Below are 12,544 nucleotides of genomic sequence, written 5' to 3'. Positions count from 1 at the left end.
ATATATTCTTTTTTTATACACACACACACACACACACACACACACATATATATATATTTGATAGGCAACTATAACTTGAAATGTTTTAATATAGCATCTATCAAACATAAATGTTATAAGGTTACAAACATATTATATTTTGTTCCAGGGCAGGCTTTCTATTTTGAAAGTCTGTACAAAAAACATGCCAGTGGGACCTGATGTTTCTTTAGAAAACTTAGCAGCAGAAACCTGTTTTTTCTCTGGAGCTGATCTTAGAAACCTCTGCAAAGAAGTAAGTTAATTGGTGGAGAAATCTATGGTTCAGAACATGTCTTCCTTGATCTTCATTCACTCGGTATTTACTGAAAGACGTCTATGTGGCAGGCACTGGGCAGGGTGAAACAGACAGATGCAGCCCCGTCCTATAGAGTTGATGGGCTGATGGGGAGTGTGCAGAGAGGCAAGTCATAATACTAATTGGCGATTGGAAATAATGTAGTGAGTTGGGGGAATTTAAGGTGCTTTGGAAACATCTAGGAAGAACACCAACCCAGATTGGGTGTCACAGAAGGCTTTCTGAGAGAGGGTATGTGTAAACTGAAATTAGGAGGATGATGGAGTAGCAGGCTAAAGGAGGGAAGAGCAGCGTTTGAGGCAGAGGGAATAAAATATGCAGACAATTGGAGATAAGTAATGACATTATTGAAGAGGTGGACAGTGGCTAGATCACTCAGGTCATTATAAGACACGTTAAGGCATTTAGACTTTATTTTAGGGCAAAAGAAGCCATTGTCCAGTTTTCCCTTCCCATGAATTTTGTTAATAATTTTTTATTAATATTTTAATTTTATTCAATTACAGTTTACATTCAATATTATTTTGTATTAGTTCCAAGTTAGATGATTATACTTTACAAAGTGGTCTTTTCGATATTTTCAGGGCACACCTGGCACCATACATAGTTACTATAATATTAACTGTATTCCTTGTGCTGTACTTTACATCCTTATGACTGATTTGTAACTCCCAATTTGTTCTGCTCAATCCCTTCACCTTTTTCACCCAGTGCCCCAAACCCCCTCCCCTCTGACAACCCCCAGCATGTTCTCTGTATCTATGAGCCTATTTAAATTTTGTTTGTTCATTTATTTTGTTCTTTAGATTCTGCATATAAGTGAAATCATATGGTATTTAATCTTTCTGACTTATTTCACTTAATACCCACTAGGTCCATCCATGTTGTCACAAATGGTAGGATTTCTTTTTTTATTATTTACTAGAGGCCCGGTGCACAAAAATTTGTGCACTGGGGGGTGGGGGGGGTGTCCCTCAGCCCATCCTGTGCCCTCTCGCAGTCTGGGACCCCTCAGGAGATAATGACCTGCTGGCTTAGGCCTGCTCCCAGGTGGCAGAGGGCAGGCCCAATCCCTAGGTGCAGCCCCTGGTCAGGCTCAGAGCAGGGCCGATTGGGGAGTTGGGGCGCTGCCCCCTGTCATGCACAGAGCAGGGCGGATCGGGAGGTTGTGATGCCACCCCCTGTCACGCACAGAGCAGGGCCGATCGGGGTTGGGGCACTGCCACTGTCACACTCAGGGCAGGGCCGATGGGGAGGTTATGGCTCTACCCTGTCACACACAGAGCAGGGCCTGTGGGGGGGGGGGGGGGGGTTGGGGCGCCGCACCCTGTCACACACAGAGTCGCAGGGCGATCAGGGGGTATGGGCGCTGCCCCCTGTCACGCTGATCCGGTGCCAGGAGGCCTCGCGGCTTCGCTGATCCCAGTGCTGGGAGGCATATTACCCTTTTACTATATAGGATAGAGGCCTGGGGGCCGGCTGGTTTGCCCTGAAGGGTGCCCTGGATCAGGGTGGGGGTCCCCACTGGGGTGCCTGGCCAGCCTGGATGAGGGGATGATGGCTGTTTGCAGCTGGTCACACACCCTTCAGGGTGGGGGTCCCCACTGGGGTGCCTGGCCAGTCTGGGTGAGGGGCTGAGGGCTGCTTTCAGGCTGGCGATTGACTGAAGCTCCCAACCGCTCCTTTTTTTCTTTTTCTTTTTTTTCATTCTGGGCCAGCTTTAGCTCTGGCTCTAGCTCTGAGGCTTCCGCTGCTGAAATCTGGTATCTGGTTTGTTTGCGATCTATAATCGAAACAATGTATAACTCCAGCTCTGAGATCCCGGCGGCTGAAAGCTGGTTTCTGGGGTTTTGTTTAGCTTCTATATTTGTTACAATGTTTCAAACGGCCAGGTCAGAGGCCGGCAGCGGCAGGCGGGGAACGTTGGAGTCCGCCAGTCACTGGAGCAAGCAAGCCTCCCTGTTCGCTTCAGTGCATGGCTGCCGGCCGCCATCTTGGTTGTCAGTTAATTTGCATATACTCACTGATTAGCCAATGAAAAGGGTAGCGGTTGTACGCTAATTACCATGTTTCTCTTTTATTAGTGTAGATTGTTGAGTAATATTCCATTCTATGTGTGCACTGTAGCTTTTTTATCTACTTGTTCTCTGGATGGGCATTTGAATTGTTCCATACCTTGGCTACCTATACATATAAAAGGCCAATATGCTAAGTGTCCGACTGTCCGACCAGTCACTATGACACACACTGACCACCAGGGGGCAGACGCTCAATGCAGGAGCTGCCGTGACGCGCACTGTCCATTTACAGAGAAATGGCACCGTGGACCTGGCGCCCACAAAGCAACACTCGGCTCCCCCCAAGTGGGACACAGGCCCCGCCACCAACCTGGAGTGACAGCCCACCAAATCGCAGCTGACGCTGCCGAGACCCCATGGCGCAAAATGTGGCCCACAGCCCAGCCCAGCCTGGAAATGGTGGCTGTGGGTGCCGGGTAATGACATCATGTAGCAACACCCAGCTTCCTCTCCCTAGTGACTAGCCTCCTTGGAGTTTCTTCAGCCCAGAAACATGACATTTTATAGCCAGGTGGAAACATTTTACAGTTTAACCAAATGTCTGTGAAGCATTTTCCCATGCCTCATCTCATTTGATCCTCACAGAAGTCCTGGAGTAGGTAGATAGGAGACTCAGTAGAATCCTATTTTCTTTTCATTAGCTGGAAAACAGAGATTTAGAAAGCTTAGAAACTTGACCTGACTGAAAAGAAGTAAGAAATGGTGGAACTTGAAAATGACTTCAGGTTTTCTCACTGTGCAGAATATAGTCAAACACTGCTACAGTTAAATATTTTACCCTTTGTTCTCTCTGCGTGATCTGCAATAATAATCTGCTTCATGTTGATATTTACTGCTGTGTTGCTGACAATTACCTGAAAGAGAAGTTGGGGTGCTTCAGTGGGCTGGAAAAGGTTTAGCAAAATCAGAAAGCAGGTATAATTAAACAAGTTTCTTCTATATAGACCAGGGGTGGGCAAACTTTTTGACTTGAGGGCCACAATGGGTTCTTAAACTGGACCGGAGGGCCGGAACAAAAGCATGGATGGAGTGTTTGTGTGAACTAATATAAATTCAAAGTAAACATCATTACATAAAAGGGTACGGTCTTTTTTTTTTTTTAGTTTTATTCATTTCAAACGGGTCGGATTCGGCCCGCGGGCCGTAGTTTGCCCACGGCTGATATAGACCATATATAAAAGGCTAAGTTGACTCGCGCATGCACGATACATATAAAGCTCTTGCTGGTGCCAGTCGCATGCATGTGTTTCTATCTGTCATTGTCGATCGTGAATTTGGTTGACACTTCTATTATAGAGCAAGAGCGAATAGCGATATTAAAATATTTCTTCTAATTAATTTCCTTTCAATATGCACAAATTCATACACCTGGCCACTATTTATTAGTTATAAATAATGCTACAAGGGACATAGGGGTGCATATATTCTTTCCATAAACCTCTATAGAATATAACATTCAGAAGGATGCACAGATCATAAGGATACAGTTCATTGAATTAACATAAAGTGAACACACTTGTATATCCACCACTCGGGTTAAGAAAGAATATTAGCAACTTCCCAGAAGCTTTTCTTGGGCCTTCCCACTCTCTATCCCTAAGGAAAGCACTCCTGAACATTCAGGTTACTGCTATTTTGCTATTATGAAATATGCTGCTATGAACAACTTGAACATGTCTATTGGTATACATGAGTATATATGTGTTTCATGTATGTATATATCTATAAAGAGAATTGTTGGGTCATAAAGTATATATTTGATCTGTTCCTTTATGGTCAGTGCTGTGTCCTGTTTAGAAACTCCTAGTCTGAGGTCAAGAAGATAGTCTTTCATCTTTAAGTATGTAAATGGGCTCATAATGTATATATTATTCTGCAATTTGCTTTTTCTTATTTAAGGCCAGAGTTTAATGTAGAAGCAAAGTTCTAAGAGGACTTTCAATCATTAACTTTTTAGCTTAATGTTCTTACTGTCATGGATACTGGAATTCTATGAAATATGACTGAGATTTTTGCATTCAGACTTTATATATTACAAAACAGAAATGGAGCAACTTATCTCTTATTGTCTCTTATAGGCTGCCTTGCTGGCTCTGCAAGAAGATGGACTAGAAGCAACCACAGTGAAACAGGAGCACTTTCTAAAAACCATAAAACTTATTTCAAAAACAAGGATTTTCTAACTTAGAGGATATTTTAAAATTACATGCCTGCTCAAGTATCAATTAAAATGTGAACTTGCACTATAGTTTGCAAATTCACTTTTAGGGTTTGTATATATGGTATTTCCTGTAAATAAAAAAATAGAACAATCTTGTGCCTGATAAGCCAAGATTCATCTTAGTTCTAAAAGGTATATTAAAATACCATAATTTGGAAAGAAAGTATATATATTACGTTGATTTTGTAGTGGGGTGGTTGTTTTTGTTTGATTGCTTTTAAACTTTATTTTGAAATAATTTCATACTTACAGAAAAGTTGCAAGAATAGCACAAACAACTCATATATTCTTAACCCATATTCACCATTTTTTAACATTTTGCTATATGCTGAACACACCTCATTTTTATTGCGCCTTGCTTTATTACGCTCCCAAGATGTTGCATTTTTTACAAATTGAAGGCAAGACTCTCCACCAGCAAAAAGATTACAACTCGTTTTATTGTGATACTTTATTGCAGTGGTCTGGAACCGAATCTGAAGTATATCTGAGGTATGCCTGTGTTTAAGAATAGGTATTATATCTAATGCCCCTTCATCCCCTTAATACTTCAGTGCGTATTTCTTACAAATAAGGTATTTTCTTATATGACCACAGTGCACTTATCAAATTCAGGAAATTGAACATTGATACAATATATCAATCTATTGACCCATGATTTTCCTCCATTGTGCCAGTAGTCATACAGGATCCAGTCTAGGACCCTATGCTCCACTTAGTCATCCTGTCTCTTTACTCTTTTTTTTTTTCTTTTATTATATATTCTATTGATTTCAGAGATGAAGGGAGAGGGTCAGAGAGATAGAAACATCAATGATGAGAGAGAATCATTGATCGGCTGCCTCCTCCACACCCCTACTGGGGATGGAGCCTGCAACCCAGGCATGTGCCCTGGCCAGGAATCGAACCAGCCACCTCCTGGTTCACAGGTAGATGCTCAACCATTGAGCCACGTCAGCTGGGCTGTCTCTTTACTCTTTAGCCTCTTTTAATCTGAAACAGTTCCTCAGTCTTTTTTGTCCTTGGCATTTTTTGAAGAGTACAAATTGTTTTATAGAACAACTAGAGGCCCGGTGCACAAAAATTTGTGCACGGGGCAGGGAGGCCCTCAGCCCGGCCTGTGCCCTCTTGCAGTCTGGGACCCCTCGGGGGATGACCACCTGCTGGTTTGGGTTCATTTCCCAGGGGATTGGGCCTAAGCTGGCAATCAGACATCCCTCTGGCAGCTAGGGAGCCCTTGGGGGATGTTCATTTGCCAGCGGGAAGCAGGCCTAAGCTGCAGTCAGACATCCTTAGCGCTGCTGAGGAGGCAGGAGAGGCTCCCACCACCACTGCTGTACTGGCAGCCATCAGCCTGGCTTGTGGCTGAGCAGAGCTCCTCCCATGTGAGAGCGACCTGACCACCAGGGGGCAGCTCCTGCATTGAACGTCTGCCCCCTGGTGGTCAGTGTGTGCCATAGTGACCAGTCATTCCCAGTCTTTCTGCTGTTAGGGTCTGTTTGCATATTACCCTTTTATTATATAGGATAGAGGCCTGGTGCATGGGTGGGGGCTGGCTGGTTTGCCCTGAAGGGTGGGGGTCCCCACTGGGGTGCCTAGCCATCCTGGGTGAGGGGCTGGTGGCTGTTTTCAGGCTGGCCACACCACCTTTAGGGTGGGGGGTCCCCACGGGGGTGCCTGGCCAGTCTGGGTGAAGGGCTGAGGGCCATTTTCAGGCTGGCCAAGCCTCCCCAGCAACAGAAGCTCCCAGCCTCTCCTTTTTTTCTTTTCTTTTTTTTTCTGGGATTTATTTACCTTCTATAATTGAAACTTTGTAGCCTGGGGCCAGGGCTTGGCTTCCTCCATCGCCAGGGGCAGCCCAAGGCTCTAGCTCAGTGGGCACACTGGCTAAAAGTAGGTATCTGGGATTTATTTACCTTCTATAATTGAAACTTTGTTGCCTGAGAGGAGCTTAGAGCCGGCAAGGGCGGGTGGGAGGGAAAGCCTCCTGCGCTCCAGCTCTGTGGCCACAGCCGCTGAAAGCAGGTATCTGGGGTTTGTTTAGCTTCTATAATTGAAACTTTGTTGCTTTCGGAGCTCAGAGCCGGGCCGCGGCAGGCGGGGAACCTTTGCTTCCTCCATCCCTGGAGCAAGCAAGCTTCCTGCTCGTTCCAGCTCCGTGGCTGCTGGCCGCCATCTTTGTTGGCAGTTAATTTGCATATCTCGCTGATTAGCCAATGGGAGGCGTAGCGAAGGTATGGTCAATTACCATGTTTGTCTATTATTAGGTAAGAAGATGCTTCCTGATCTGTGTTTGTCTGATATGGCACCATGATAGATTCAGGCTCTGCCTTACCAGTGAGCAGTATGTAAGTGCTGTGTCCTTAGAGATCACGTTAATTTTGACCACTTGTTTATGGAATTATTGAGTTTCTCCACTGTATAGCTACTATTTTTCCTTTTATAAGTATTTTTAAGGAGGTAGATTATGTATACATCTTTATTTTCCATTATTATGAAAGCAATTAGAATGCTAGAAAATACAGATGAACACAAAGAAAACACTTGAGTATTTAACCTTCCAGTTCCTTATGGATGCATAGATAAGACATGGTTTACTATGTAACTTGTTTTTCTCATCTAACAATATCAGGTAAGCATCTCACTGAGCCTTTCTTCACTCACAAGTATACGCAAATGAGACAGTAATGGCAGCTGGGAGCATGGGTCTCAGACAAATCACGCAGAAAGTTACATACAACCAAAAGGAATTAAGGGTCTGATCAGAGCGTAGTGCATGAAATATATGAAGTCATAGATGTTAAGTTGGAAAATTTTCTATTTCTGATTGAAGCCAGGACACATTGATTAAGCCAAACCTCACTATTTGGGGAATAATTATTTATAGGCATATAATTCATCTAAGTTATTCTAACAACCTGACCCCTCACTTTTGAGTAGTAGGGGAAATACCTAGAAAACTTAGAATTCTGACAGCTTTCATTCATATTCTCCATCCGTATTGGTTTTATAGGACAAGGCAGCATTGAGCCTTTGCCATCCCTGGCTGGAACCCCTCCCTCAGGCTCTAGCTGGAGGCCCCCCCTTTTTTTTTTTCTAGAAAAAGTTCCTAGTGTCAGTCTGGAAGTCTGGTACCCATACTTTGGTTAGAAGCTGAATTTTGATGTGAAAATGTCTCATCAGAACTTTGGAAGCTCCCTGAGGACAAAAGCCATGTGTTTTCTCTCATTAAAATACTTAATAAATGATGATGTCAGATCAAGGATTTCTTTGACTTCGTTCCCCCCCACACCCCAAGTTTATTGGGATAATATTGGTTAGTAACATACATTTCAGGTGTACACCTTTATAAAACATCTGTATTGTGTGCTCACCACAGAAGCCCAGTCTCCTTCTGTCACCATATATTTACCCTCTCATCCTCCCCCACCTCACTTCCCCTTTGGTAACCACCACCAATCTGTCGGCTTTGACTCCGTTTTAATCTGATTTGAGGATGGCTCTGGACAGCTTCCAAGAGTTGTTCTTAATAGTGGTGAGAAAATTAAAATACTTCAGTTTCTAAGCACCTGGGAAGTATAGTTTTCCCTGTGCATTGAGCGGAAACTCCTTTCTGAGCCACATCAATAACCTTAGACAAAGGTATACCCCCAGACCTGCCAAAATTGAGCAAATCCAGTAATTGCTAAACCTGGTAATTAGGTACCCACTGAAGGGTAGGCAGAATTAATTTTAGCAAAAAGTATTTAATAAAATAATATTTTCATTACAAAGCCTGAGCTGGGCTGACTAAAATCTAATTCCTGGTGTGTGGGAACCAAGCAGTATAGCTCCACATCCCTGAAAACCTGGGTTGCAGCAGCTAGAGAAGGTGCTAGAAGTTTCTGGTGGGGAAGGGAAGCTCCCCCGAGGGATTATGGGCTTTGGGGCAGCCACAGAGGATGAAGTGTCCTGAGTGGGTTCCTTTGGGGTTTAAAAGGTGGGAGCTGTGCCTGGTAGTCATCCTGGGGAAGACCAAATTCCATACTGACCTTGCATCTCCCACAAGTTCATCAACCTGGGCATTCACTGAAGCGGAAATGTGGCTTGCTGGGTGTAATTCTAATTTCGCTGCCTCTGGCTCTGCAGCTCCTTTTCCGGACCCTTTTTTAGGGCGCAGGTTTTCACCCAGGCCCTGGCCAGCAGCGATCCCCCTGTTCTCAGTACCACCCGCTTCCACACCCTGAGTTCCCGGAGCGCCAACGCCCAGCCAGGGCGGGTAATAATCGCAGCGAACGGCAGGGGGCGCCCGCATTCGGCTGCGCAGGGTCTGCGCGCGCGGCGTCCTGCAGGGGGCGCTCTCGCGCCGGGCGCCGAGCGGGGAAAGCGAGTCAGGTCCCGCACGTCCGCGACCCGACCCGTGACCAGAGCGCCGCGGCCCGGCCCTTCCGGACGGTTATGGTCAGTTTATAAGGAGCGCGCCCGGCCGGCCGCTGAGGTCGTGGTCGTTTGCATCCTCCGCGCGCGCGTCGGTCGCCCCGCCCCGCCCCGCCCCGCCCCCAGGTGAGCCGGCCGCAGGCTGCCTTGGAGAGTTCGTTGGATCTGTTGGCGCCCACGGAGTGTGGTCCTAGGGGCTGAAATTTCATCAACATCTTGGATTTTTTTTTTTTTTTTTAGTCTAGATTTGGCATTCTACACTGCGGTCATCATGAAGGTTTTCCGAGTCCTGATGAAAAATAAGGAAGTAAGTATTTAAAGCAATGGAAAAATCTTGACTACAATTTTTTATTTTTAAAGATGAGCGGGTGGTGCATAGCTATTCTGTTACATTTCACTTTGAAGCAGCGGGATTTGCCCTTAATTTAACGAATTCAATGTTCTCTGTTAGCTTATTCCTTTGGCGTTAATCATAACGGCGGCAGCGAGCGGAGCGTCATCTTTTGCTGTCTATTCCCTTAATAAAAAACCCGATGTGATGTAAGTAGACATCATTCACAGACACGTTTTTAGAAATGTTGGGGGACCTGCAGCTTATGAAATGTATGACATCAATTTCCTTCTTCCCCTTCCCCCTCCCCTGGACAAAACCGCCCAGCTGAGAAGGGGAGTCAGGGCTGGGAAGCATCCTGGTGTCAGAAGACTGCAAATTGTGATTTTCATAAAATTAGTTCGTTCCTTGGTTCTCAGTGTCCTTCCATCCACTGCCACTCCCTCTTCTCCGGCAGCAAAGTAAAGTTTGATAAAGTTTTGACATTTAAAATTCTTAAATGGTCTTTTGGGCTATCAGACTTAGATCATTTTAAATGAAATTTTAAATGTTCAGTTTACTAAAAAAATAAAATAAACTTTCAGTTTACTGGAAAGATCGTTCCCAATGCAGTAGAGTTTGTAGATTTAGTTGTTTGCAATGGACCCAATCTCAGCTGTGGATATAATAAGTGAAATACCAGGCTTCCTGGGACACGAGGAAAAGAGAAACTTGGAACTGAGCTCGCAGGGCTGGAAAGGGCAGCTCTGGGAGCGGGACCCAGGACCCCTAGGGTCACCCCCTGCAGCGGCCGAGCCCAGCCCTCCTGCTGGTCCTGTGGGCAAGGACATTAGTGCTTCCTCCTGGCCTGGACTTCCACCGCTGCTGCTCTTTAGAGAAGGTTCTCCAGTCGAGCCCAGTAAGTGGAATCCAGACCTCCTCACCTGCAGAGGAAATAACCCCTAGTGTCTGAGCCAAACCGAAGCTCCTTTAAGGAATCTCCCGTCAATTGCAGCTCACCAACGGATGGAAGCCTTAGTTAGCATGCAGTCCGGATCTGTCCCTAGCATGTTTATAGACCCCATATCAGGGCTGGTTTAAATGCACCTACGTTAATATTTCATCAGCTTTCTTTTCTGTTTAGCATTGATCGAAAAAGAAATCCAGAACCTTGGGAAAATGTGGATCCCAATGTACCTGGAAAGGTAATTGCCGCATTAAAAAGTGATTTACATTTAGCCAAGCCTTAGCATCATTGTCAGCAAAATAGGTTTAATACCTTTCACTTTTAGGGTGCCATTTGGTGTATGTAGTGTTAAAGAGAGTGTTACAGAGTTGTAGAGATCTAGTTCAGACTCTTGCTCGTTATTCACAGGCAATTTTATTTTTAAAAAAATATATTTTTTTATTGCAGAGAGCAGAAGGGAGAGGGAGAGAGGAACATCAGTGATTAGAGAGAGTCATTGATCAGCTGCCTCCTGCATATCCCCTACTGGGGATAGACCCCACAACCCGGGCATGTGCCCTGACTGGGAATCAAACCATAACCTCCTGGTTCATGTGTCGCCGCTCAACCACTGAGCCACACCAGCTGAGCTTCACAGGTGATTTAGACAACTTGGCCTCTCTGAGGTTCTCAGAATCTATAAAATGGGTACAATAACAGACTTAAGAGGATTAAAGAAGATAAAATACAGAGAGTCCTTTAGCACCATGCCTGGCCCATATATTAATATGTCACTTTTTCCATAATTTATCTAAAGTTAATATAAGGTCTATTATGGACCATTGCAGGAGTTCCTGAAAACAGAAGTTGCATTTTAAGCAAAAGTAACTAATATTCACTTACCTTTTTGAGACTATTGCAAATGCTTTTTACATTTTAAATATTTTGGAAGTGAGAAACATTTAGTCTGTTACATTGAACACTATTTAGGTCTGTCAGGAAAGCTATTTTATTTTTAAACAAAACTTTCAAATAACACAGTTTGACCTGGTGAGGACACTTAGGATCTTTTAAAACTACCTACATCGCCTAGGTCCTGGGGTAATAGAAGAATTGTGAGGGTAAATGAGAATCTCTGACTGTGAGTCCTTTAATTGAGTAATTACAATGAGGAAATTTTGCCACACCCCGTACTAGGAGCATTACACATCCACGCACAGGGAGCAGATTACTTTGTAAACTTATAAAACCATGGGAAATTTAAAAATCTAGATCTTGTTAAATGAAAGGGGACGGATGGATAAGACCTTTCTCTCTGATCCTGTAACACTCAGGAACCCAAGGGCTTTTTGGAGGTTGAGTGTGATAGAAACCAACCCATATTACTGTTTTGTCCATGCTTTAGAGATGGGAAGAGGAGGTGATTGTTTGGCTACAAATGCTAAGGTGATGCTTTTTCTAAAGAGGAGTGTGGACACATCCCAAAGGGGGATGTAAGGATGAAGGACAGATCCTAACGAAATGCTTTATTTTGCTTTTTTATTTAAGCTTATAACAATCAACCAACAATGGAAACCCATTGAAGAGTTGCAGAAGGTCCGAAGGGCAACCAGATGACCAGTCCTGGCCTCTTTCTTCCATAGAGCGCCCTATGAATCTAGCGGAAACACTTCTGCACAATCTAGATTATGGATCCAGTGTGCGGAAATGCTTCTGCTACGTTTCTAGGGCTTGCCTACACTTTTGACTCTGAATAAGGAATTATAAAGTTGGCACAGCAATAACCACAGTCTAAAAATAAATTTCTTGTTGTAAATTTGAATTTTGAATATTGAAATATTTATGTTTATGATGCCTGAATGTTTTAACATAAAGATTCATAAATTTTATTATCTATAATAAAACACCATTTGTGCAAGATTTCTTAAAGATTAGATACCTATTTAAATGGAGGAGAAAGTCTTATGGGAGAAAAAACATTTTAAAGCATAGAGTCATATTTTAATATTCAGTGCAAATTTCTGTGTAAACTTTTATTCATCCACTAGAAATTTATTAAGCACCTACTGTTGGCTCAGCACTGTTTAGATACAGGTGAGATAAAGCAATGAACAAACCCAAATATTGGATGACAGTACAGGACAGTACAGTGAAGGACAATGAAGAAGAGATGGGGTATGAGACGTACACGAAGACTGTACTGGGATTCTGGTGGTGAGTGGGAATGTGGGGTCTG

The 12,544-nt window shown here is 44.0% G+C and overlaps 2 protein-coding genes across 6 annotated transcripts in view; both read left to right on the top strand.

Annotated features, from left to right (window-relative positions):
- Nucleotides 1-4,728, top strand: part of SPATA5L1 (spermatogenesis associated 5 like 1) — a 20,135-nt gene extending 15,407 nt beyond the window's left edge. The window contains 2 exon segments of the mRNA XM_014453499.2: nucleotides 149-274; nucleotides 4,494-4,728. Of these exon segments, the coding sequence (XP_014308985.1) occupies nucleotides 149-274; nucleotides 4,494-4,598 (231 nt within the window). The 3' untranslated portion in view covers nucleotides 4,599-4,728.
- A 191-nt stretch (nucleotides 4,729-4,919) lies between these two features.
- On the top strand, nucleotides 4,920-12,130 carry CUNH15orf48 (chromosome unknown C15orf48 homolog). Of its 5 annotated transcripts, none has more exons than XM_014453502.2 (5): nucleotides 4,920-5,128; nucleotides 9,293-9,359; nucleotides 9,504-9,592; nucleotides 10,507-10,567; nucleotides 11,857-12,130. In XM_014453502.2, exons 1-5 carry the CDS (start codon nucleotides 4,962-4,964, stop codon nucleotides 11,923-11,925), a joined length of 453 nt encoding a protein of 150 aa, XP_014308988.1. In that variant the 5' UTR covers nucleotides 4,920-4,961; the 3' UTR covers nucleotides 11,926-12,130. The 5 variants fall into 5 exon arrangements, with proteins under 5 accessions (XP_014308988.1, XP_023607456.1, XP_023607455.1 ...); XM_023751688.1 differs by having other exon boundaries at nucleotides 4,952-5,128; nucleotides 9,298-9,359; XM_023751687.1 differs by lacking the exon at nucleotides 4,920-5,128 and adding an exon at nucleotides 6,786-6,984.
- Nucleotides 12,131-12,544: the final 414 nt, after the last annotated feature.

The sequence above is a fragment of the Myotis lucifugus genome, unplaced genomic scaffold (assembly GCF_000147115.1).
Source record: "Myotis lucifugus unplaced genomic scaffold, Myoluc2.0 scaffold_23, whole genome shotgun sequence".
Taxonomy (NCBI): domain Eukaryota; kingdom Metazoa; phylum Chordata; class Mammalia; order Chiroptera; family Vespertilionidae; genus Myotis; species Myotis lucifugus.
This window is presented reverse-complemented; position numbering and strand designations above follow the sequence as displayed.

Coding starts and splice junctions, on each gene's coding strand:
- CUNH15orf48 (XM_014453502.2), top strand. CDS start 4,962: ATGCTGAACACACCTCATTTTTATTGCGCCTTGCTTTATTACGCTCCC. Junction 5,129..9,292: donor GAATCTGAAGTATATCTGAG/GTATGCCTGTGT, acceptor TTTTTTTTTTAG/TCTAGATTTGGCATTCTACA. Junction 10,568..11,856: donor ATCCCAATGTACCTGGAAAG/GTAATTGCCGCA, acceptor TTTTTATTTAAG/CTTATAACAATCAACCAACA.